The sequence below is a fragment of the Limanda limanda genome, chromosome 10, assembly GCF_963576545.1.
Source record: "Limanda limanda chromosome 10, fLimLim1.1, whole genome shotgun sequence".
NCBI lineage: Eukaryota > Metazoa > Chordata > Actinopteri > Pleuronectiformes > Pleuronectidae > Limanda > Limanda limanda.
In genome coordinates, this window is record NC_083645.1 from 13,665,962 (window position 1) to 13,693,849 (window position 27,888).

The 27,888-nt window shown below is 41.2% G+C and overlaps 1 protein-coding gene across 2 annotated transcripts in view; it reads left to right on the forward strand.

The window, feature by feature from the left end:
• The window catches only part of macrod1 (mono-ADP ribosylhydrolase 1), a 111,013-nt gene that overhangs the window by 69,486 nt on the left and 13,639 nt on the right, over positions 1-27,888 (forward strand). Inside the window, exons 5-7 of one of the 2 annotated variants that reach the window (XM_061079882.1) lie at positions 4,891-5,007; positions 23,943-24,064; positions 25,768-25,798. In XM_061079882.1, coding sequence (XP_060935865.1) covers positions 4,891-5,007; positions 23,943-24,064; positions 25,768-25,798 — 270 coding nt within the window. The remainder of the gene's footprint in view (positions 1-4,890; positions 5,008-23,942; positions 24,065-25,767; positions 25,799-27,888) is intronic. The other variant, XM_061079883.1, reaches the window with a different exon arrangement.

Sequence of the window (27,888 nt, forward strand, 5' to 3'; positions counted from 1 at the left end):
AATTATGTTCATGACTAATTCATTATAATCTCCTAATGTGCGTTGGTGTCATTAGGTGCAGCCAATTATGGCTGATTGTTGAGCAGTTAGCATGCGAAAAAGTCAATGGAGTATGAACAACAAGTATCCTTTGACACTGCAGTGATGCTAATTTGGTGAGGGCTTCCCACTCTGAATGAAGGATACATTAGTAAGTTTTGCATTAAATCTTGGCCCAAACTTAATTTAATATTGTTTCTCATTTTCTTTTTTTTTCTTTTCTCCCTTGGTTGTCATATGTAATTATTATTTATTATTAATTTAGCAGTTTCTGTAGCATGTATACAACTCTGTGCTAACAATTCCTAAACTCAACGTGTTACATTTTTGGATGCAAAAATCCCTGTTGTAATGATGCATCCAAAACTATTGTTTGTTCAGGTAGAACAAGTGAAAGTGGGAGTATTTTCAGACCCAGGTCACTGACTGAGTGCCTTTTAAGGCACTTTGATATGCTAACATCAACATCCTAACATGATTACAATGTGTCAACATGTTTGGTTCTTCACCATCTTAGTTCAACGTGTTATAATTATAACAAAAGTCTAAAGACAACAACGACAGACGATGGAAAGAGTGGAACATTTTTGGTTGTCACTGCTAGAATTATGGCAATTCATTCTGAGGGATGCATGAATGTCTGTGACCAACCTTCAGACCAATTTTGCCATCTGTAGAGCCATTTTGGTAGTTCGGGTTAAAAGACTCAAACATAACACCTGAACCATAACCATTACTTTACCAGTGCCACATCACAGGAAAAATAAAAAAAGGCTAAGTAAGGTCTCAGTATCCCTCCTACAAAATTATCACCAACAGTATTTGGGACAATCAATGCAGAGAAATCTTTTTTTTTTTTAAAATGTATTACAGAAAGATAAATATTTAATGGTGCAGTTTTAATTCATTCATTTTGCCCTTTGCAGTGTGACCAGATGGACTCCTCATATTGTTCTGTAAGAGATCATATTTATACCCTCAGTCACATGCTGTCCTTGGGCACTAATACACCTGCTCATGTGTCTGCACTGAAGAAGCTTTCCTTCAAACACATATTTCACTCGCACTCCCCTCCGCTCATGAATTCCCCCTTCATATTTCGGACTGCATTGAAGTGACGGAATAGTGTCTGTGTCTACTCAGTAGCGTGTGGTGCTCATGCTGTGCTATTACACCAGCTCCCACAGAGTCAGAAGTTACCACAGTCTGAAAGAAAGCTAACACAGGCTGTCTTCAGTGAATGTAGATAAAGGCACAACTCTCAACATTAGAGAGGTGGGAGTCACCGAGAGCCTGAATAGATGCATGGATATTTATTAGCCCTGCTCAGCAGGTTCAGGCTGTGTCCAAAGAGAGAGGGAGCGCTCCATTCTGTCTCTGCTCTCCTAATCTCCATTTGACAAGGAGCAATCTAACTTAACCATGAGGACATCAAAGCCTTCTTCATCTGAATGCACAAAGCGTGGTTCATGTGAAAGCGAATGCAGTGGAGTGTGTCGTCCAAATGACATTATTTGCAGCTAAAAGGACAGGATGTGTGGGCTGCCGTCTGAGTTGTTAAAAACAGGGACACGGAGGTCACTGTTTTGTTGATTCCAGGTTTCTCCAACAACATTTGACATGCCGGTAACTAATGCAGTTTGGTGTAGTTAAGCAGGGCCCACCAACATCAGTCCTTCCTATAGAATGCATGCAAAGATGGACGACTGCCACTATCCAGAAGTGAAGCCAAAATATTTTGGAAGAATTGTTATGTTTGTATTTCAGCTGTTATTGCAAACGCACATTAGCAGGTCTGTTTGTGTGGGATTCTTGGGTCAAAACGCATTGCTGTAGCTCAAGGGTGTGCTGTGCACTCATTAATACGTTGACTGTTCTCACCCTTATACACACACCTGCACAACCACACCTTGCACACACATACACCTTATTAAGCAAGTAAAAAAACTAAATATATTGTTGGTTTATGTTTGAGCTCACTTTTTGTTTCTGTTTTTGATGCCTGTTTCCTTATCTGCCTTCAGAAACACATTTTGTATCCAGATTGCATCTAGATTTGATTTTAACCTGATTATATTTACACCTAATACTAATATGAGTCTCCAGTGTCCACATTGAGATCCAACAGCGGACTGATCGCCCCGTCCAGCTCATGTTACAACAACAAACAGAACAACAAGAATAGAAGATGATAAACATCAGTGACAGTATATTTTTGGGTTTTTGCTTTTTTCAATGAGTCTTGACTTCACAATGTGTCTTGAATAAATTGAGAACTAAGGAGAAGACTGATGTAATTGCCTAACAGCTGCCTCGCTGCTGCTACCTCATTGGTTTGTAACAGTTGTTTATTATTTCCATCTATCTTGTTCCTCAATGCCTCATAGGTGCATTTACACCCATACTTTCAAATGATATCCAATTGCAAACTGATCACCAACAATGCATTCCAGATGCAAGTGGTTCAAGTATAACCTAAAAGGCAAGTCTTGAATCTCAAAAACCTCTTTGAAGGGGTGAGGTCCAGAGTGTCCTTAACTCTGATGCTTTTGAACTAAATTGTCTCTTCACATATACAGAAAGGGACACTTAGGTTGAGTACTGTGTCTGAGCTTCTGTTTCTGTGCAGGCTGAGGAGGCAGCTCGTGTACATCACGCACCTTTCACATCCTCACCCTTGTACTTAGGTCACGGTGCAAACCAGTTCAACATGGCACAGCATGACATGGCACACTACAGCTCAGCACTCCATGTGATATGCAGACTTTACACAATAGCGTCAGATAACACCAGACCCCTGTCTGAACGTGAAACGCACCTCTGCAACAGCTGGTCTGTATACAAACACAGATCAGAGCCACAGGCCAACACGCTGAGCTGTGACATATGGATGGGTGTTATTGTACTATTTTCACCGAGTGCTGACAAGTCTCACGGTGCAGTGACAGACTCATTCCTGACAGATGTGTTTTATTCTGGTTTAATTATGAATAGCCCACACCAGACTCCGACATTAGACCTCAGTAATCTTTTAAAACAAAAGCACTGTTGAGCCAGGATATTCAAATGTATGCAGTCTGTCAACCCTCTCGTCTAGAAATGCCGTACATACAACAGGGCAGGCTAATTTGTTTTGACAATGACATTTTGATGGAAAAAAAAGTGTTGAGTGGCAATGTCTTTTTCGAAAGAAGGCAGCACTACAGTTATAAATCTGTCAGAGGGAGTCGGTCAAATACGACAGTGGGCGTACCACCAGGACATCAGAGCCTGATGTTCCAATCTGTGTCGTTAGGTTTCACTTAAAAAAAAAAGTGTTGTCGTTTGAGTTAAGATTGTGATCTTTCCTGAACCTTGACCAAGTGCTGAGTGATAACCATAAAAACACAATCCTTTTTAGTCAGTTACTCATACCGTGTTGTACTTCATAAGAAAAATAATGTTAGATTTTGCTCATGTCATCATTTTTTGCAAATTTAGGGAGCGCTACAATTATACACAGAATTAAAGTTGGAGGCAGCTGTGGGTATACAAACTATCATTAGAAACACAACCACTCTCTGTTTGTTTAGGGCCGAAGACAATGAACCTCTTCATCCCTAGTTTGTTCTTGATCTTTGTTATGTGTCATTTCCAATCTCTTGTTCCTTTGTTTACTCTCAACCTTCCCTTAAAAAAAATCATTAAAAGGAAAAAAAAAAAACGTACAAAAATGAAACAGTGCTGTCTGTGACTTGACCTCGCTGACCATGGGCCAATCACAACACAACAAGTCAGGGACTATTGATTATAACAAGCTCCTCATTTGCTGCCTGTAAGTCTACTTGACACAACACAGCTCTATTGATTAACGGTTTCTTTTGATTTACCAAAACATTGATCTATACAGTTTAAAAGAAAAAGCCGGTGTGTTTTGATGTTTCAGTTATTTTGAATCACTCAATGATGGCACTCAGATCGCATACCTCTGCCAAGGCCCAATATGTTACACACTCAGTCTCCTTAACGTGTCAGATTTTTTTCATTGAGATCTGTGAGAAGTATAAAGAAAAAAATTCCTCGATCCGGCCTCTGATTTGGATTCACTCCAGAAAAATTGTTTCAGTTTTCTGCGAAAAACATGAACATATTTCAGTGTGAACAAATTCCTTTTTCATTTAATTGTCAGCAGTAGGTCTTGCATCTTTTTTTATTTCAAGCTGAATTAAGTTGAAAAGCTGCTTTCTTGGGCCCGTAGTGCTGAGAGTCATAGTAATAAAGCTGTTGAAATGAAGATTGCATGAATATTAACTTTGAGGAAATGTGTTGAACTTGGAGGGGTGCAAAGATTCTGACTGAAACTATAATTGGCACAGCTGTAAAATTGCTTTTCCCTGCATCACTGCCCTCCTGGAAATGAACACAGTCACAGTCTTTAGATGTGGTGCGAATCAAAGATGGATACACATTTCTGAATACTATGTAGATTTATGAAAATGTAATTAATAAAGACTAATTGACCAAAAAGCCAGAGTCAGCCGAGTCCTTAATACATTAAATCGAGCAATTAACTACTGCAGTGGTCTTAAAATCCATTAAATTGAGTGACGTACAGAGAGATGGAAGCTCTAGAAGTAGAAGGGGGTAAAAAACTGGATTTGGGAGGGAAAGGTTTGCAGCCTGCTGAAGACTAAACTCAACTGTTCAGCACTAATACTGAGTCATTATCTGGGTCTTTAAGCGCTAATCTTTGACACCTATAAATGTGTGTGCTTGACTTCAAACAACATTTTGACTCCCTCTAAGTAGTCAGCGTGCAGGAGATTCACATAAGTAGGCCAACTCTCTGATCTCCTGTCGTCTCTTCTGCAGTGGACGGAGCGATCCACCGCGCTGCAGGTCCGCTGCTGAAGAAGGAGTGCTCTTCCCTCTGTGGCTGCGAGACTGGAGAGGCCAAGATCACTGGTGGCTACGGCCTGGCGGCAAAGTGTACGTATAAAGTGTGTGAGTGTTTGTGGAACTTCTAGTGTCTCCAGCGAGACTGCTCCCTCCGGTTGTGCTGGACTGTTTCCAGGTGGGACTGTGTGGGGAAAGTGTGACAGTGATGAGGGTTGCTGGAAAAGAGCAAACTGAACAGTTGAGTTTCTCAAAATATAAATATAAGCTGAACAGCCTCATGAATTACGCTGTTTATTTTTGCAATAAGGTTTTTCCTTTTCAGCCCAAACTTACCCAACCAGTAGAAACCCGTCTAGGTATCCATAATATTGTAAGTAACTGCTTTCCATTTATAGCAGTGACTAGCACTGAATTATTAAGTTGGTACTACTTTGCAGCATATGACGAATCCGAAGATTCAACATGACAGAAAAAGCTTTTTCTTGGTGTTTTACTTTTTTTTTTAAGTTGCTCCAGCTTTCCTGACGTCTGAAACACAACATGTGATTCTGGATGTAGGGCGAGAGTTAGGGTGAGGTTATCAGTACTCAACAAAGGCATTAATGAGATGAACCGAACAGCACAAAGTACATTGTGTTTGTGAGAGGTCAAAACAGACATTAGGTCAAAAATTGCAAATTCCAATTAAACTAAACTCTAAAAACTCTGAAATTAAAAGTACAGACAGTTTCTTTCTGTTTCTGGAATCTCTGAGGACATGAAGCGTGAGGTCTTTGGGTCAGTTCCATAACTCATGCATGTTCAGTTATCTTATCCCATTTTGCTCATCTTCAAAATGTCTAAAAAACAGGAGTGTTTTCAAGGCTTTACTTGCGCTGTTCTGCTTTTTTCTGCAATTTGAAGACAGAGTGGACATGAACGGTTCATTTATGCTCAACCTTAGATACAGAAACGGACGGAGCCTTCTGTCCGTACTCTGCGTTTATTTTGTCGGCAGTGCAGAGATTCTGACAACAATCATATTGATGGTGGAGGATGACAATGAACCTCTTAAGACGAAGTCAGAAGCATCCGCGTTGTAAACTGTCCCTGTGACCGGGCGAAGCCCCTCAATAAAGGCGCCTGTAGTTTCTTACAAACTCACAAAATCTTTTGTCACAAAGTTCTGCCTTTGTTGAAATTTCTTTCTTGTGTCCTATGATCATCTCAGCTAAAATATTACCTTCACGGGCCCCAACTATTAATAGTGTTATTGCTCTGTTTCGTCTTTATCCGTGAGCTTTCAGAAGCCTTGTATAACAATATTTACAAGGAACGTCTGTTTGTTTACGTACCCAACGTTAAGCAAAGATTGCTGTAGCAGTGGGTCCTCAAAATTGGAATTAAAGAGTTCCATATACTCACATAAGTCTGTTGACAGTTAGTGGGCAGCACTGCAACGTATGCTTTATAAGAATATATTGCATAAACTTTTTTCTTTCTAGTAATGTAGTAGCTACAAAGATTATATTGACCACGCAGGTGTGTCCATTCGTGCTCGACACAAATGAAAGGGGAACTGATTGTATACGATGGAGAGTTTAAGTTCACAAAGGAACAGAGGAGTAAAAAGGAAGGAGAGTCGATGACAAAGACGAGCTCAAGGCAGAATGGAGAGAAGAAGTGGAGGAGATAGATAAGGAAGGAGTGGGAGAGTGGTAAAAAAGAATAAAAATAAAAACAAAGCAGCATGGGGGAGGGGACGGATGCAACTGGAGCTGATGACAGGAGGGAATAATAAGGAGATGAGTACTAACATTTTCTGCTCTCCTTTGTTTGTTCAGTTATTTAACTCAGAAGATCTCCGCTGTAACACATGATTGTGTGTTTGTGTTTGAGCTTGGAATTGTGTGCACGTGAGTTTCTCTCGCTTGTGCAGTTTGATACTGTGCACATGCATTCTGTACTGTTCTGAGTGTATCAGTGCACACAGTTCATGGTACCTGTCAGGTCCTATCACTCTCGTACCTGTAAGTATCTGTCAGCATGATATTTGCTTGACTGAGTGTCATTCTGACTCACTGACTGACAAACTGTGTGTGTGTGTTTGTGTGTGTGTGTCCGTGTGCATGTGTGTACGTACGCCTGAGTCCACACATTCAGGTGTGCGTTGCTATTACCCAGCATGTGGATAGGAGACTGGTTCTCTTCTCCCCAGACAAAATATTAAGTCCCAAGAATAATTCAACATGCATCTGCTCCAGTGCTTAAACATTCGCAACAGGACTTGATTACCTCTCAGCAGGAGGGACGGGGAGGCGAGACAGCAAAAACAGAGGGGAACGCAAATGAGAGATAGCAAAGCAAGAGGAGGACTGTGTGGAGAAATGTGTATAAGTCGACAGGAGCAAGGCAGAGAGGTTGACAGACAGACCCATTCTCTAAGCCGGCACTTTGATCTTGATTTGTATGGGCTCGCCACCAGATGTGAGATTTCAAGAGAGTCTGACTCCCAAGTTGCCAAATGGTCCAGAGGACCTGCTGTCAGCCCTCCATACAGAGTGTCCATCGATGATCCCGCAGCCACTTAGCCAGCAGCATTCCAGTTCCGTAACCTAGCAACACGCAGAGCGCATGGCATCACTGCTGCTGTTTAGCAAAGAGTCACATGCAATTTGGGATATTGGCAAATGCGCTGGAAATTTTCAAGCAGGCCCTGCATAAATTCACATATTAACTGAAACTTAAAGGCAGTTAAATCAGCAATCTGCCAGCTTTGGAGTATATGAGCCGCTGGAAATGAGGGTCTGATTAGGGGCGGTCTGTTGGCGTGTGCATAAGATTCGTGTGATGTTCATTTGTGAGGCACGTGTGGGCTGTAACATCCTTGTGCACACGTTGAGGTGTGTGTTTGTGTGTGTTTTGCGGTTGTCAGACAAGGGAACATGGGCAGAGGGTGTTGTCCAGACGACTGGGCGCCCCAGAGCTCACCTGTGTACCGATAAACACGGCTAACCTGTTCCCCAGTCACCCCTCGCTCCCCTGCCAAACCCACCAGAATACGACATTGTGACTCACTAGGGAGGGAAGGAGCCGGTGGTGAGTCTAAAGAGGGTGAGAGAAAATGACAACATGAAGTCAGAACTCAGTCACTATTCACATGCATGAAAGATCGCACTCTGTTTTGGGGACGTCACTCCTTACGGACCTAAGTCGTCTTCACATCAACTGTGATGCCAAAAAAAGGCACAAAATAGCTACATCAAGTTTTGATGACCAGCTGCTCCTTTAACTTAGTGAAAGATGAGATATCAGGGTTATTGATGAAGGTGAGGAAAACTATGAGTTACACTGGTTCCGAGGCTTAAACTGCACCTCAACCTATTCAGGACACAGATTAGTAAAATATTAAAAACATGCAAATTAATAACGTGTTAAAAATGCATTTGATGTGCAAAGGCATTTACTCTTGTTGTAGAGATCAGCTGTGAAACAGTTTTCTGTATTTATCCCAAAGTTACACAAAGGCAGAAAAGCAAGTCTATAGTTCAACAGGGAGTGTAGTGTTACAGCTTAATAGCTTCTCATGGATTTAGCATATGTTATTGGTTGGGTGCTGCAGTTTTTTTGTTTAAAGAAAGAAAAAAAAGGTGCATTGACTTATTTGGGTCTGTTGTGCAGGTCGGTAACAAACAGCTTGGGCGGCCAAATGTATTTGCACGACATACAAAAAAGGTGAACAGTACAACTATTACCCGAATAGTCTGCAAACATCCATCATAGCACGGCACACTTACAGATCTGCAACCGCACAACTTTCTTGTTGCAGCGAGGGTTCATTGATGTTATCAGGGACGTGTGTACTTTCAGATTTACCTGCGAATAAAGTGCTGGATTGTTTGGCTGAAACTCCAACGTATGTGTGACCCAAGTCATTGTCTGACTGCTCACGTTTGTTTGCTGTCGCCCCGCGTTCAGCACAGACTTTAGCCGTGTTCAAGCACCTGTAACTGCGACTGTTAACAAACTGTGAACTGTGACATATTATCACCTTCCATGTTGTTGTTTTTTCAAACTCGCTAGAAAACAGCTGCCTATTATTTACGCAGCAGGCACAGAGCAACACATTCATTCTCTTTAACTGCTTTCAGACATTCAGGCACTGACATCTCCTGATATTATCCAGAGAGGCTGAATGTGAGATTGCAAATGTCAATGCAAAATGAATTTTTCCTGCCAACCCTCAAGTTATAAGCTCTGGATAATGTCACAGTGAGCTCATGTGACAATACGGCAGGAGATTCTACACAGAATTCACCAAGAGGGCATGTTGAGGATGTTTCCAAAACACAACAGACACAAAACTGATAAAAACCAATACAAATAACTCAGGATGAAAAATAGGTGAAATACACGAAAAAGATGCAGACAAAATGTTAACAGGGAAAGACAGATTTGAGAGTTTTGGTGATTCGGGCCGATGCCAATGCTGTTAACAAAAACACAAATGTATATATAACGTCTTACCTCCTGCTGCATGCTGCGATATCCCTGGAGCCACACCTGACCTGAACGCTCCTAAATGGATATAGAATCTCCTGCTGCGTTTCTAAGAGTCCAGACCCCACTGTGCGGGCATCCCCTGGAGTTCATCTCTGAAAACATCTCGGGAGTCATGGCACTTTAAACGCTCCACTACTTTAGACTTTGGACTCTATTGTCCCCTGAGGGAAATTAGTTTTCACATTCATTTCAGTACAGTCAACTCAAAGGGACACATTTCAGCAGAGGCAACCTACGTTCACCAGCTATAGTCACAAACTGTTTATCTGCTGTTTGATGTATTTGTCTGGAAAAAGCAAAACAATGAGCTGATCCCTGCTGTAAAGCTGCAACGGCTCCAACTTTCACATCTTTACAGCGCAATTGCACATGTTGGTTTATCTTGTCTCGCTTGTCAAATCCCGTATAGTGTGTTTGCAGTCGACTGTATTTAGGGGGAAGCTGGTGGAAGAGTGGGAGTAACGCAGTCGGAGGTGCAAAAAGATGGAGGGAAAACAAGATGGAGCTGGAAAGGCCTGTGTCAGAAAAGTGCCGAAGGAAATAGAGAGGTACAAAGCAAGAGAGATATCACTCTTGTCAAAAACTGTCTGCTGTGCTCCCCCCTCTCCCCAGTTTCAGTTCCCTCGGTGGCCAATTACCACTAATTAAAATCCTCACTGCACTGCCCTGGACTCCCCCTTTTTCTCTCCTCCAAGACCTCCGTCTCCCTGCTCCGCCTGTCACCCTGACACTCGCTCCTGTCTGTTTCCCTTTCTTTGAAGACGTGTTGTTTCTGCCTGTCGCGATCAGCAACTTAAACACCTCACTTCCTCCTCTTCCCCTCATCCTCTTGTTCACCCTATGTTTTATCACCTCTCTCTTTTTGGTCCCTCGTTCCTCACTCCCACATTTGGTTCCTCCCTCACTGGTATCGCGCACCCCACCGCTCCCCTCAGCATCTCACCTCCCCCCCGTGTTCCTACCATCATCAGAAGTGAGGTTTCTTTAGTGCCAAGAGACTTGACAAGGCTTTGGGCTAAAGACTGTAACACTCAGACTGTGATACCTTGTGAGTTGGAGGAGTGTTTTTTTTTTGTTTTTTTTACAAGGTTCTCGACGTCTTTGCTTCTTCCTGCCTCGGCGTCAGCAGTGTGATCCTACTTGGTGTTAAAAAGCTTCATCAAAGCTGCTGCTGCTGATGTGGAGGAGCGTGATGATGATGATGATCATAGCAGCAGCAGCAGCAGCCCTGGTGTTAATTCATTCAGTTAATTAATTTGCATTGAAGGAGAAAAAAGGGATCAAATAAAAAAAGCTCCACTGTTGCTTGGCTCAGGGAAAAAGAGTTGGAGAGCCGGAGCGAGAGCGAGTGAAGAACGACTTTGGTGCTTCTGCTCTTGGATGAAGAGAATTATGTCCGCTCTAGCTTTGCATCTCGCTCCCCCTGTCCACTGTTGTCCTCCTGTTTAGAATAACTTTACCTCTGTCTTTTTCAGAGAAAGGTGGAAAGATAGGGAGAGCCTTAGAGCCCTTTACAAGACCCGAGCACTCCTTTTGTGCCAAAGCCGGGCCCTGGATTTAAGAGCTGTGTCCGCTTGGCCGAGCATTAACTGAGGCCCGCCACACAAAGGAGCTGCTAGCCTTTTTCCTGCCTCCTGCTTTAAAGGCCGATAAAGAAAGAGGAGGAACAGATGGAGGTATGAGAAGAAACAGAGAAAGGGGAGGGGAGAGGATAGACCGACGGACTGAGGGCTGTTGAGTTTGAAAAGCAGGGGGCACCAACACGTGGCCTCCCAGGTAAGAATGGTGAGAGACCATGGGGGAGGAATGGGAAGAAGGGGGCCAAAAATATGTCAGTCAAAAAAATAGGAGTGATGACAATAAGCAGGAAAAAAAGCTAGAATGGCCCCAAAAAAAGAAGAAAAGACTGGGTGGGTGTCACCGGATGGCCTTCTGTCAAGTTGTCTTAAGGGTCATACCAGTGTGACGCCCAATTCTGAGAGAACACACACGCGCGCACATACACACACACACACACACAATAGAAATATTCTGAATGCATTTAATAGGTCATGCTAAACTCCTGTTTTGATTAGTGATGAACTTGGCTTCGTACACAGATGGGCATCCTAAACGAGGACAGCATTTTAACTACGTAAAGCTGAGCAGACTACACCTTAAAAATCATCCCTCAGTCCTGCGAGGAGCGCAGACTTTTTCTGTTCAGACGATTTAATTTATCGATGATTATTTGTGACGGGAAAAGTATTTTACCAGATAAGATGAAAAGCGTTTTCAGATATAACTTCCAAACCCTACCTTAAAGCAATAGCTCGGTCTACCAATCATTTAGGCCAGAGCCATTTATGCATGCAATATGAACTGTGGAGCCACTGGAGTTGTCAAAAAATATCAATGTTTCAATATATCAATTCTGAATTGGAACATTTTTAATATGGTCATTTGCTTTCCTGCCAGCTCTTTAATTCGTCCTGAGAGTTACACAGCTGGTTTCTCTCTATCTTTCTCTCTCTCTCAATATATATATATATATCTATCTCTCTCAAGCACACACTCACACATAGAAAGAGGAATGTGAAGAAGGAGTGATCTAAGTTTTCCCACATCAGCTGAAATGGTTCGGCTGCTCTTGCAAGTTTTGTATCATCTGATCTTTTTAGAGCACTGATCAAACTGCAAATATCAGATGATCAGTGGATCAGAGCATCCATAATTTGATAAAAGTGCAATGTTAGGAGTGTAATCAGACTGAACTATGTTTTTTACAAAAATTATGGAAGTACTCTAATCAATTTAATGAGCAAAACCACAGTGGACATCAGCACTTTGTGAGCAGAGGGGCTACGTAAAGCTGCTTTCAGACATAAACTGAACTAGGGACATTTTCCTGTATTTTTCATTAGTTCAGTCATTTGCTCCAGACATGTTCCTGCCCCCTTTTATTTTAAAATGTTAGAGTGACCCTTTGAAGAGTACAGCTGGAAAAGGTTTCTTACACACAACAGATGCAAAAAAATGAAAACAAAAAGCAATATAAATATCTTTAGGTGTCAGTCATTTAGAAGACGCTGACAGATATGTGAACTTGGAAAGACAACCAGATTCAAGAGCCTATGGCCGACACCGGTGTCAGTGTGACAGAAAGATGTGAATCTTTACGTCATGTCCTGTCTCCTTCATGCTCCACGGAGACGCCACCCCTCACCTGAATCTTTTGGAAATGTTACTGTTGTGAATGTGTCTGACTGAGAGAACTCCTTCTGCATTTACGTCTGAAAACAGCTTAAGTGAAACCAACTGTCAAAAAACAAATATTCTACTGTAGATGAGACTCATGGAACTAGTCATGTCACTGTTCAAAGATAACGCTTGACCACTCTGTGCTTCACTTTAAATTATGTATATGTATATATATATATATATTATATAATTGTCACTAGTCAGGGAAAGTGATCTCAAAATGTTTGATGAACATTTAATGATATAATGTGCTTAGTTACAAATTAATTCAGTGTTTCCATTGTTTGTTACTTAGTACTTCATGTTCTCATCACACATTTTTACTCTACTACATTTCTCTGGCCACTTTACTTTGGAGATATAAGGTTTATGTTTTGCTGTACATAAAAATAAATGGTCAGTAAAGTTAACTCCACTTCAATCAGCTGCAACATTAAATTGCTGCTTAGATTTAAGTGTGAAATCGAAATTCATATAATGTGTAAAAAAAGAAGTGGGAACATTCAGCCTCCATAATAAGAACTTTCACGGAAAATGTTTTAATTATGATGAAACCTCTCCGTGCTTTTAATGAAGACAAACTTTAATAATTTTGACTCTAGTTCATGTTGAAATACCTTATATGTTCTATAAAATACATGGTTATATAACATAAATAATTGCAAACGTCAGACATGAACTCCAGAAAATATCTGGAAAATTGGGTTGTCTTTCACATGTGATGAACGCAGCACGACATTGTTTCGGTTGGACGTCTTCACAACAACAGAAAATTCTCCCGGGCAATCAGGAAGCTGGACAAGATGCATGAATAAATAGAAATCACATTTTTGCCTACTGCACAACACCAGTGTTGACCCTAATCGCTGAAAGCTTCCTAATCTCATCTTTCCAAGTTGACATCTTTGCTGGTGTCTTCTGCGTGTATGGCTCCTCTTTCATCCTGAGATATTTGTGACGTTTTTTAGATTTATTTTTAGATTTTGCATCAGTTGGGTGATAGAAGCGCTCACTGTTAATTCTCCTGACATTTTCTTGCTGTATTCTAACATGAGCTCACTCTGACATTTTCTGGCCATTTAACTAGAGAACTGGTACTTTAAGTGTCATAAAAATATCAAACTGAACAAAAGAAGTTTATACAGGACACATACGCATAACTGTCACACAAACATGTCGATGTTAATTGTGCAACTAGCTGTGCTAAGCTAAGTGCTTTCGAAATTCAACGAAAGGGCAGAATTCATCCAAACCTGGTTGGAGCTTGAAAGGTCTGCTGCCTTTAAACAAGCCTGTAAGCAAAACAAGAGCAGCAGGAGTTAACAATCAGACATCCAGCGAGAGCACTGCATAGATAGATTATTTGACATTTAGATACAGTCAGTTCATTACATAGAGTTTCCTATTATGATTCAATGAAGCTTGTTATTCAGAGGTTTTGGAAAGACAGTCTGCAGGGCAAAAACCAAAAGGCCTCACATCTGTTGAACAATAGGTCATGATTCCCTCCTCTGTGTGGACGTTCGACCTTTTCAGCCCCACAGAAGCAGAGACCCACTGCTTCACTGAGACACACAGTCACAGGGTAATAACGGCCATTAATTCATACTGCACACTAATGTTCATCTGCAGGCAGTTTGAAATTTCATGTCTGCATACCTTACACTAATGGCTTAAGCGCTCAACATGTGCACATGTTAATAAAATGACAATTTAAAAATATTTAACCTCCAGCAGCATGATAAAATGTGGCCATTACGTCCACAATTTTTGCACCGTGTGCAACAACGATAGCTGTTGTTGGGTCGAAAACTGCTTGTTGGGGGTAAAAAATGCTTGTGCAAAATCAGCATGAACGAGCTGGTCTGTTAAGTTTCTGCCTCATTTATCAACAAACCGAGGCAGGGACTGAAAACACAGGATAAGGGACATACAGAGATTTCTGGATACCTGATACGATGAGGTAGATCCAATTTGATTGGTGCATGCGAGTCCAACAAATTTTATTTAGATGGTTTGAAAGTTGTACCTCAATGCCACTAACGATTACAGAAATCTATTTTACTGTCTATTATTTGCTTATCACGACAATCTTACATCTGATGTACTTCAAACTTGGTGGATTTGCTGCTAAGGATTCTGAGAAGTGCAGTGTGGACTTATAAGTGCTAACGACAATATCACAAATAAACAAGGTTAGGGTTTAGGTCTCGAGAACCACTCTCAGGATCCTCAACAACAAACCCATCATAGAGATGAGCGGTTGTCGTGATAAATGAAGGACAGAAAGGCTTATTGCAATAACATGAACATCTGTAAGTGTCATCTTTAAGTAAAATGTGCACAATTTGATTTAATTATAGTTGAGTACCTTTCACCTTTAGCTACCTAACCTTTGGAAGTGTTTGTATGAAGTCTCTCAGATATATATTTTTCAGGATACAACACTTTTCTGATCATGACTTTTTACCTTTCACTCTGCACACATGTAGACTATGTGGACGAAAGTATGCAGAAACCTGTGTTTTGTTCGACCTGTTATGTTCTAGGTGAGGCTTAGCGTTGGTTGGATTTCACTGAAGTTTGTAGCTATCATCCAAGCTTTCTGTTTGAGTTTATGTTTTGTAAAACGAGTCTGGAGTGAGACTAGGTTCTTCTCACCATTGATTGGATCATGTCCCCAGAGCATAGAACACTAACTCAGAGGTTAGGGTAGCAGAGCCGAGCCCCCCTTTCCTCCCAAATACCAAAACATGCACAAAAGAAGACTGATAATATCTATTACAAGGATCACGTCTCAGCATCAATTTATGCTGGACACAGATGAAAAATATCAACTCCTAAGAATAGTCAAGATATCGACTCCTCCAACAAAAAGAAAAGCTAGAAGAACCAATAATTGGATCTGGTGCGGAACTGTGAAGGAAATGTTTGCGAAGATGAACTTAGAAGCTCACTCTAACCCTACACACTGCCAGCTCCACAAAAGAATGATTTTCTGAGTTTGGTGAGGAAGAAAAATCTTGTCTGTTCAGAGCCCTGACCTCAACCCTCATTAAAACTGCTTTGAGATGTCATGAAACATCAACTGACATCCATTGGAAAAGGTTTTATATTCACATTACATTTAGATTTTCGAAGAGAGCATTTCATAACCAAAGAACAGCCTCGTGTGACCATGCTCTATGGAACTGCACGGCACCAGAGCCCCACTGCCTGTTAGATTGTCACGTCTGGCCCGTGAAAAAAAACAAGAAAAAAAACACAAGGAAATCGTGACACACATACGCATTCTTACTCAGTTTCACACACATGTTCAGAAGACGCACATCTGTTCTCTCCCTTTAATACTGCTGCTCTCACAGGCCCCATAGCACATTAACCACAACATCCTCCTTCACACATAAATCCCTCATACATCCCAACATGCTCCGATAGCTTTCCATCGCCACACCCCACCCCTCGCTGTTTCAGGGGAATATGAGCCAGCAACCGTAACATTGGGGTGGGAAGGAGGAGGAGGGAGTGTTGATGTATGGTGGAACTAAAGCAACCCTGCCGATCGATAATGTAAACAGGAGCAAAGAGACGCGGTAAATAAGGCAGACTCCTGACAGAACTGTCTACCTCAGGTGACGGAGAGAGAGAGAAAGAGGCGAAGTAAGGAGGAGGAGGGTGAGGGAAATATCTAATAGGGGAAAGGTAGGAAAGGAGAGAGAGAGAGAGACAAGGATGCAGGGGTACACGGATAATGGAGGGATGAGAGGGACAAATGGAAAAGGGAAAAAAGAAGGAGAGGGAGGGATGAGCGAATGAAAGAAGGGACAGAAACGAAGTGGAGGAGAGGGTAATGGGGGCGAGAGGTGGGATGGCTGGATGAGGTAATGGTGATGGAGGGGGGGAGGGAGGGAAGAGAGTGATGACAAAGGACAGAGAGAGTGAGCCAAAGATGGAGTGAGAGGAAGGAAGATATGGAGGGATGGAGGGGAGAGGAGATGAGTAAAGATGGAGAGAAAGTGGAAATGGCCCTGGTAAACAAAAAACTGAGGGGAGAAAAAAAGATGTCTGGTTTAGCAATGAGGACAAATCACCATGGCAATTTTAGATGATTACAATTCAATTTTACCAGAAACCGTGTATTTGTTTTGCGTGTGTTTGTGTGTGCGTGTGTGTGTGTGTGTGTGTGTGTGTGTGTGTGTGTGTGTGTGGGTGTGTGTGTGTGGCAGTGACATTTAGCAGATGACATGTAGATGAATGACCACCAAGTGACCCACTGTTGAACCGAACCAGCACAAGACATGCAGCACTGTGCACCCACACAAACACATGCACACGTAAAACACACACGCTCACACAAATGACTGAGTTGTGAACCCGGCCACCGCTGAGTACACCGCGGATGTGTTGGCACGGCTGACCGGAGAGCACAAACTCGCTGTGGGCTACTTGACTACACTGGAGTAGTTTAGGGTAAACACACACGTACACACACACACACTCACACACACACACACACCACAACAACGTAAACAATCACACAACTCACACACACACTGGACAGCAAAAATGTCCAAACTGTAATAATATGACCACAATGTACTCCTCTCCATTCATGCTGTCCTTTCCTTAATGTCCTTCCATGCTTGACTGCACGTTTGACTACAGTAATTAAACTCATGTGTCCGCAAGTGTTTTATCTGCTCCGTGTTTGAACTAATTCACATCTTCTAATCTGCCTCCGCTGCTATTTAAACAGTCATCTGCAGCATCCTCAGACACTATAAATAAAAATGTTGCTGCTCACCAAGTAATGAATCACAATAGTGATTCATTCTACAGCCAGTCCCATGGAAGCTCTTAAATTTACAGTTTTAAACCCCTTGTTTTTTTCCTGATGTGACAGCGTAATAGAGGGTTTTCTCAGGCTCTCTCAGCAGCTTCAGGATTGAACAGCATTTAGATTCAGGGTATTTTAAGGTGGTATGAAGTTGCTTTGTTTATAACCAGTGCTTGTAATGAACTGAAGATTCAGAAAGATTTTTTCACCAGAACATTTGAATAATGAGCAAATCTCAAGAAAAAGCTTTAAAAAATTCTAATGAATATGAAAAAGCTTTAAAAAAACAATTGAACATGAAGTAAGCATGGGTTATAGTATGATATGATCTTATTACTTAATCATCCTGAGCAAGCTGTCATTAAAAACTAACAACATTCATAGTTTCTGCAACTGTTTTGATAAATTGTTTATAAAACCACTATCAAGCAAAATTGCAATAAAGAATCACAGCCTCCAGCTTCTAAAATAGCGGATTTTCTTGGTCTTTTGAGATTTAAAAGATAAATGTTTTGTTGATCATTTTGACTTTAGCAGCTCACACTATTATGTGATTCTGCCTGGAATCATCAATCAAGATCATAAATTTCCGGAGAGCAGTCGATCAGAGATGTGTTTAGTTCCCAAACACTGTAAAAACGTCCCACTTAATAAATATCGATCAAATCAATTTGGTCTGTAGAAAAATACATGAATGTACAATTAATATTAACAAATTAAATAACCCAGGGAATAGTCTACACCGGTCACCAAGTTGGAGCTGGAGAAACAGTTCTGCTCTTTTTGTGAATCCACTTCCTGTTTCATGAGATATGAAAGAAATGATACAGAATAAACCTTTGATGATCTATGCAATCGGAGAATATTATTGTGTAATAGCCTTGTCAATTTGCAGGCTTTGATTGGAACCCTGACTATTCTCTCTGTGTGGGTTTATGCTCTCAGACTAAGTGATTTCTCAGGGACTGCACTCTCCTTCATCAGAGAGCATCTTGATGATGGATTGTCACGCTATTCAAAGTTTCTGAGGACTCTCTCTAACCGGTCGGTGTCGCAGACTTTCATCCCTGCCCTTTTGGTCCTAGCTGGTTGCTGAAGCGTCACATCTTATGGTAGCTGTGGCTGATCCAATACCCAGACAGCGATGTTTGATCATCAGCTCCTCTCTTATATTCTGAAGAATCCTTTAGTAAGATACTCAACCTGCTGACAGTGCATGAATGTGTGCGTGCATTGGTGAATGTTACTTGTACTGTAAAGCTCTTTAGGGTCTTTTAGAGTCTGTGTCTGGCTGTTGTTGCTGTTTGGGTATAGGTTCACTCTCTCAGCTCTTTGTATGTAATTGTATTCAAACACCTTCACATGTCTGACTAATGGTGCTACCTCAGGTTAGTTTGTGTCATTGTGTGAACAAGTTTCTAAAAAATTCGTATCAAACAAAGTAGTGTGTTAAACATTATAAAAAGGTATCAGAATATTTATTACCACATTCATCTTTAGGAGAGAAGTATTTTCAGATTAAAGTTGTAACCAGGTTTCCTTTTTCCCGAAGAGTTCCCTCTCTTCCAGCTTTGTATCTCAGACGCTTTGTTATAAAGAAAAAATGCAGTACAACAGTTTTCTGGCAGCAGGAGCTTTGGTTCACTGGCTGGTCGTAATGAACAGATCCTGCATCGCTAACCAAATATCCTCCATTGATTGTGGTTAGGCGGCAGGATTTCCTTGTCAGTGGCTACAGCTTTAATACTTTTAACAACAAACAAGCCTGTAAAGTGTTTTTGGAAGTGTCCTGTGAGCAGGTTTCATGGTTTTGTCATGAATTTCTGATTGTGAACAGGATCACCAGATTGTGTTTGAAAAAGTCCTAAACTCTGAGTTAAATCTCTCTGCCTAATGGTCTCCGATCCTCCAAGGGTTAGATTAAAGAACTTCCTCTGGCCGCCTTCTGCTGCGCAATCTGCAGCTTTTTAATTGTGTGTGCGTGCATGTGTCTGTGTGTGAGAGAGAGAGATGGAGAGGAAGGGTGCTTATTTAAAGTCCATCTCAATACAATCAATAATTAGACTCATTGTCTTGAATTGTGAAAGAGAAATCTTGCCCAGTAGAGTAATGCCCTATTTCTGACTCCTTTCATTTCAGGATTTTCGTTGGGGGTCAGACAGAGGAACTCCTGCCCTTCAATGATTTTAATGTTGTGTAAATATTATCAATAGATATTTCCCTGTCCTGTTTTTCTGGGAATCGTCATCGTGTTTGAGAAGCAGGCAAGATACTGTAATTCTAAATAACGCTCCGTAGACATTAGCCCCGGTGGCCACACACACAGTGGGTCTTGAGTTTGCCTTTCACATGTGAAGAACCCAGCAGGGGATTATACGGGTCAGACGTGTTCACATCAATGGGAACATGTTCAGAGCATTAAGCCGAGGGGTGGTCCATGGTAGAACATGCAGGAGGCAGTACATGACGAATAGATTCGGCTGCAGAAAGCACAGCATCTTTGTTTACAGCATATTGACACCGGCATCGGCCCTTATCGCCAGCAGCTCTCATATCCTGATGTTTTTCCAGGTTGATATCTTTGTCTTCATCGGCTACATTGTTTGTCACCTATTTTACAACCTGATATATTAGAATTCTTCTAGTTTCATGTCCGTTGCATGTTAGAAAGATCATCAATTTGGCCACTCACTTGATGTGAATTTTCTGTAAATGTTCCTGGTGTGATCTCTCATGGGCTCAATAAGACATTTTCCAGACATTTCACAAGAGGGGGGGCAGAGAACGTGCCAGAAATGTGCAAAGCAACCGACTCGAACATTTATGTTCTCACTCAAAGCCCTTATGGGAAAATTCTGGAAAATGTCCAGACTTCAGCTTCAGTGAGGTTATGTGTCAGTCAAAAACCTTCTCCTAAATGGAGGTCAGGCTTCTTTGTCTGATTGGGCTGTTGGGTGTCAGTCAAATCTGGCATCGCTGCAGCTCAGTCCAGAAGCATCACAAATCTGTCTCTTGAACCAAGACCTGAACTTTCAAGATTTATCTGTAAAAAATCAAAACAACGCCCTCTCGCAGACATTTTTTACACCTTGAGATCCTCTTGGAAAGAAAAGTCTCAATACTAGATTAAATGTTTTGGTGGAATTTTTCTGTGTGCGTTTTGAGTTAGTGGTCCAACTAGGTTTTGTCACACCGTTGGGATTCAAGCTGAGAGCAACACGCTGAGATTCATCAGAATGTGTGGAGGTGTTGGCGTATTCGTGCAGAGGTTGGTGAAACCCCATCTCCACTGCAGCTCAATCTTCCACACTCACTTTCTCTTTGTAAGGTTTTCTTTCCCCTCTTTCCCTCCCTCTCTGCCTTCAGTTCAACACACTTTAGTTCATTTACGCTTTATTTATTTAGTGAAATATGTTTTCAGACACAAAATAGTTATTGACTTGACAAAGAAACACCGTATGAATTGAAGTGTTTCAGGTGCTGACAGAAAAACATAGATTATATAATATTGCAACGAGCGATTAGAAACCTTAAAAGACATCTGAGCTGTAAACTTACTGAGAGGCACAGAAAAAGCTCCTTTCATTTTGTGTAGTACTAGACACACTCTTAAAGCTTTTCTGTCAGATTAGTTTTTAAAAAAGCGAGTCGAGAGAGCGTCCTTGGCATCCTGATACATCCTCTGGCAGCCAAGCCAGAGGTCATCAGGCTAATTGGCTCACAGCTCCCAACAAACCAGCAGATTTCCCAATTTGGACACAAATCTACTTTTTTGGACAGTTAACTTTATAATTAATGACAAACGGCCTGGACATTCAGGTGTTTCAGGGTTTCTTTCCCAGTTGTATATTTCAAAAATTGTATTTGAACCCAGCATTTTAACCAGTGACAGTGGTGCATTGATGTCTTCAGTACATACGTGCTGTTAAAATTAGACATTTAACATTCCCTGACATTCCCTCTCTTAGCTGTACATTTTTATATTTTACAATTTAATAAAACACAAATCTTAATCCATCTTTGCTGACCCTCCTTTCCACCAGATGAGTTGCATTAATGGCTAGTAAAAGTTTAATAATGAGTCAGACCTGTGTGATGTCAAGTCTATCCCCCTACTGTGTTCTCTTACACACCCTAATCATACCAAAAAAGTTACACTGGCTTCAGACGAAAAGGACGCTTATGCAAAATTTACTTTGTTGTGGATTCAATCTTAAATTTGAGGGTCAAGCGGAAGCAGGAGCCAATCCCGGTTGACATTGTTCAATTGGTGGAAACACCCTAGACAGGTCACACTCGCGTTCACAGCTACGGCCAATTTAGAGTCTTTAATTAACTTAACCCCAATCTGCATGTCTTTGTACGCTGGTAGGAAGTACAAAGAGAAAATACTCAGAGAAATTACATGTAGACACAGAGAGAATGTACTAAGTCAATGTCCTGCCAGGCACCCATTTTTTTTGTTTTTTTACTGAAACACTGAAATCTCTAATCCAGTAAAGGATCCAGGTACAAATTGTAACCAAGTGATCCACATCCATCTGGGGTAAACTGAGTTGATCAGACCTTTCAGGATGAAAGACACACTGGTGTGTTTATAAGATCCCACAATTCAGGAGACTTTCTTCAGACCTTGAAGTTGTGGTGAGGCATTGATCAAGGCCAGGATATAAAAGCTTTGAGTTTTGCCAAGAGCACAGTGGCCTCAATAACTGTGAAATGGAAGAAGTTTGGAAGCGACAGGACTCATTCTAGAGTTCGGCTTACAGTTTGAGTGAAGGGCCAACCTTCACTCAAACCGAGAACCTGTTAGAAGGAACATTGTCTCAGCAGTGTTCCATCATCAGATCTTCATGGATTACAAGAGGTGGGACAGAGGCTACTTTGAGTAGAGCGCATGCGGCTGCCCTCTTATGTTTGTAAACAGCATTTAAATGACTCTGAGAACATAAAGCAAAAGATTCACTGGTCTGATGAGAGGAAAATGTTACTCTTTTGGTAGAAATCCAAGCTCTTGCCCATCACCTGGCTAATAGCACCCTCCGCTGCAGGATGGTTGTGGCAACATTGTGCTTCTCAGTGGTACAGACAAGGGGAAAAGGTCAGAATTTATGGGAAAATGAAGGCACTTAGAGGGAAATCTCCTACAGAGTTGATCTGAGACTTGAGTGATGGCTCACGCCAGACAGGCAAGACATTGCCGGAGTGGCTTCTGGACAAATCTCTGACTGTTCTTGAGAGATCCAGCCAAAGCTCTAGACTTAAACCTCATAAAACATCTGTGAAGAGTCCTGGCATGGCAGCTCACACAGGCACCATTCAATCTAACAGAGCTTGAGAGGATCTGTCCGGAACAATGGGATAAACTGCCCAAATCCAGGTGTGCAAAGCTTCTCAAGACTAAACCAAGACGAATCTGAGCTGTAACTGCTGTGAAAGAGGCTTCTACAAAGTAACAAATCAAATTTCTGGAAGGTGACAGTTTTTCTAACCCACATTAACTTAAAAACATTGCAGGTTATTGTTTGTGGAGTAAAAGCGAAAATGGCATCACAAGTGTACAAAATTGAGGGAGCCTAAATTCTTTATGGAACCATGGTAAATCAAGTCTGATCAGGTTGTTCCAGATCAGAGGATGCTAATGTGAAAATGAAAATGAGAGACTGTTTCCAACAAAAACAAAGTCACCCATTTCAGTGTTTACAACTTGGTGATTTTAGTGTCTAGCAGTGTGCACTTGTGATCTTTTGGGCACACAACATGTGATCTTCATGAGGAGGTGACATCTGCAAAGCTTTCTGTAGATTTAAAACATGGTAGGCAAGTGTCGTCTGTTGACGTACTCTACTGGGTTCAGGGTTAAAATGTATGTTTTTGAAAAAACACAAAAATGGATTTCCACTAAACTTAAGGGGAAATTATTTTAGTTGTTCCCTTTTCTCTTGTTTGTTACAGGTTTTTTGTATATGTTAAAGGAAATAGCCAAGGGCTAATCTCCATGGCAAGGTTCCTCAAGTTCCTCAAACGCCTCAGCAGTAGTCAAGACGATGCTTCCAGGCAAATAGATTTGCATAATACACACCTAGCAGTGGCCGGCATTTCTTACACAAGTAAGAAGCGATTGACCAATCCCAACCGAAAACCAAGTGTTTCAGACAGAGGATAAAAAGAGCAGCTGCAGCAATTGAGGACAGTTTGAAGAAAGAGATGCGTTTTCTGATCATTAGAGCATTTAAACCTTTGCAAGTAATAACTCAAATTAAAATGTTGAACCTGAATATGAGAGAGATTAACAAGGTTTCTGTAATAAATACTGAATAAATGCTTGACTGACGATATAAACTCAGGTTAGAGTATATTTAATTTTTATTTAATTCATCATCTCTCCATCTCTCTCTCTCTGCAGATGTGATCCACACTGTGGGGCCGATTGCTCAAGGTGGAGTTGGAGACGAGGAAAGGAACGCTCTGAGGTCGTGCTACAAGAACAGCCTGAAAACAGCCACTGAAAAGGGTGCACGTTCTGTGGTAAGAACGACGAGATGAAGGGATGAAAGAGAGAGAATGAATGAGAGCAGAAACCTGAGAGATTACATTTAAAAAGAGAAGGACGGGAACCGGTGAAGACTGGGGCAAGGACAGTGTGATGAGATCCAACAGTTTAAACAGAAATCTGAGAGCTGAGAGAGAAGTGTCAGGATTTTTCTAACTACACACAAACAGTGTTAACTCGTCTGAAGCTTTTATGAAACGCATCAGGCAGGAGGTTTCACAACAGGGCGCGGTGTTAAAGTCAAAGAAAAACACTATAGCTACACAAAAATAACTTCAGAGCAATGCGGGAGGAGAAAGGACTCATGCAGGGTGTGGGAAGAGAGAGACTGAATAATTAGATTTCATCTTACGACTTAAGGCGGATGACTTTCCTGTTCGGGGTTCTGCCTTACAAATCGAGTCGACTGGACTTTGTAGCTGAGCATCCTGGTTCTGCAGAATGAGTCCAGCAGCCTTAACTTGTTGCAGCTCAAATACTGCAGGTCATTTAAACAGTTTTAGAAAGACAGCTGCAACCAGCATCACCACAGGCCAAGCAAACAGCCCAAGACTCGAAAACAGATGTTACTGTAGATTAAAATCAAAACGGCAACCATGCGAGCAAACAAAGTCAAGTCAAATCTGATTTATTTATATAGCACATTAAAAAACAACAGGAGACACAAGACATTCATTGTGTGCTGAAGGCAAACAGGCACGTCAGCCAAACGTGTTGATATATTTTAACCTTATTTAACCTAATTTCAGCCCAGCAACAGAGTTGTGTTTTTTTTTTTAAATAACCCCCTAAAGCTATTTGTTACTGGTTCACTTCCATCGATTTCTATGTTTACCTTTTCTCTTGAGAAACTTGTGAGTCATATCTGCTCTCACCCTGACTTGCCAGCTTCACAGTCTGGTCAAAAGAACAGTTCTGGAGACATAGAGAGCATCCTGGCATCTGCTCGTATCCTCCCATGTTTGACAGCAGCTTGAGAACCTGCCAGATATGATTCAGTTTGAAGTCTCCGGGTTGCATGATTCAACCCTGTGCCAGGGATGTGGCATGGACCTGCCTGATATGGAGTTCAGTGACTTAAAGTTACAGTTGCTTAGATTTTACAAATCCCCTTTTGATACAGTTAATCCATTGTGTCTGTTTACATTCTGTAACGGCCTCTCTATTCAGTTGTTTTTATTGTTACTGTTGTACTGTCTTTCCTGAGCAGGTTTTAAATTACCCCCACACTCACACGGGACTCGCAGGAAACGATGCATGTCTGTACTTAACTGTTACTGTTTGTAATTTTATGTAATTGATCCAAACCTCCTAATCTCCTGATGGCTCCCCTGGACCATTATCAGAGGTGTCTTAAGTTACTGCTAATGCAAACTCAACATTACTCCTGCTGCTGCTTCAGACTCGAGGAAAGGTTCATTTTTTTATTTTAAACATTCCCCTTATGCCCTTTTTAAAAGTTATTTCTATATTTCTGTAGTTGTTCCTGCTGACTCTGCCGATAGTAACAAAAACAACTGAAACGAAAAACATTAATTTTGAAAACACAGTCGCCCGTTACCTACGGGGGTGTGTGTGTATGCGTGTGTGCGCTTGTGCGTGAACGTGCGTCTGAGAGAGACTGTTATGTAATCAGCAACAGACTCAAACCACTTTGTTTGCCATCTTTTCTCTGCAGGCCTTCCCCTGCATCTCTACTGGAATCTACGGTCAGTGTATGTGTGCGTGGGAGTGCATGTGTATGTGTATAAATGTATGTGTGTCTCATCCTCAGACCAGAACAAATGCAATGCAATAAATGACATTTCTATCTTGTATGTGTGTGAGTGAGTGCATGAGCGCATGTGTGAGTAACTTTAATTTTCTTCTTTTTTTGCTTCAATTGTTTATTAGTCGCTCAGGGCTTTAAACTCAAACTTGAGTTTTTTTGTGTTACACAGAAAATCCATTTTGGTCAAACGACATTATATCTGTGTGTCTGTGTTCATGCGCTGTAAACACTGGCTGTGTTTTCCTTCGAGTGCTTGTTTCCAGTATCAGTGTTTCTGTTTAACCAGAGTGCTGAGCCGCCCGGTGCCACTTGTCACAGTATCTCCTGCAGCCCAGAGGTGGTTCTCTGATTAAGGCCCTGGATTAAGACTGGCAGATTAAGATAGATTAGACTAGAGATAGTGTTAGATTGACTGTAATCCCCCTTCACACTGGCAGGAGAGAGAATTAAGCATGATGCTTAAGCACTCCCCAGGGTGGACCAGTTGACAACACACTCTTCCATAGCTTGAAAAGAGGGAAAGGCCAAAGCTCTTATTGACTCAGTGAGTTTCCTATGTCTTCCTGTTGTGACTGTGAATTTCGCTTTCTTGCTTCTGGAGTGTTAGGGGGAAACTGGAGCATAACAAAAGGTTATCTCATTTTACTGGAAACAATATAAATAAAAACTTAAGTATGTAACAAAAATTCATGGGAATACAACACCATCTAACGGAACAAGACAAAAATAACATAAATACAAAATGTTAAAAACAAATCAAATCCATTAAAACCACTCACAAAGCATGTAATAAAAGGCTTTACAATACAAATAGGTTTGGATCAATGATTTTAAAAGCAGGTTTGGAAATCTTCTCTGGAGTTTCAGAGCCTCTTGGTCCTGATGGCAACAGCGTGGTCACATTTAGTTACAGCCTTGATTTAGGACCTACCAGCAAGTGTTGGTTGGACCATCTGAAATTACAGCTTGAAGCATCGGGAGTTAGGAGCTCTGTAAAATAACAGGGGGCCTGAACAGGCTGATCTTTAAAAGTTATCAAAATAATGTTTAAAAAATTCTATATTTAACTGGCAACTAATGAATTAAATGCTGGGCCCTAAGCTTGGTGTTGGATAAAATACGAGCTGCAGATGTAGGATATACGTGTCTTTAGCTACAATTGGATGAAAAGAAAGATGGAAAACCTGCTTTGCTCATTCTCCTCATGTTCAGACCTCTTCTAAATAGCATGGGGGGGGGGGACATCTCTATTTCCCCTAGGCTCATTTGATAAGAGGATATAATGAAGGTTTTGGGGGGGTTACACGTAGAGCTGTACCTTAACTGCTGTTGATCCCTGGAATTCAGCTCATCCCTGTTTCAGCCTCTTTGGGATGTGATGAAATTGAGGAAAAAAGGAAGCTGTGGTGCCAAAATGGCTTCCAGCCAGTCGCAGAAGTAGTTTATGAATAATGCTACAGACAACCTGATTTAAGTTGGATTTGAAGCACTGAAAACCAAAATGTGTTTTGAACAAAGTGAAACATTAAGAGAAAAGAATTGTCACCAGTGTTTCCACTTCACAGACATCCAGTCATCGCTCCAATGTCTCACACAAAAAGAAAAGTTAAAGTTTAGGATTTACGCAGCCACAGAGGCAATTACATTCCTTCCAGCTGATTAGACCTTGTTATAGTTTAGTGGGCCGACATTTCCAAGGAATTATATGAGGTCACTTCATTTACTAATAAGATCAGTAAATGTGTTTTGGTGCGAATTTAATTTCTGACTTGATAACTTTTAGTAGAAGCTTTTTTTTTTTCGTTCAACTAAAGTTTTAGCCTGGAAATATGGAAGCCCATTTCCGCCACTGTGATAAAAAAAAAAAAAAATTGGTATCTCATTATTATGAGATACTATCTCATAATTATGACTTAGCATCTCATTATTATGAGATACTATCTCATAATTATGACTTAGCATCTCATTATTATGAGATACTATCTCATAATTATGACTTAGCATCTCATTATTATGAGATAGTATCTC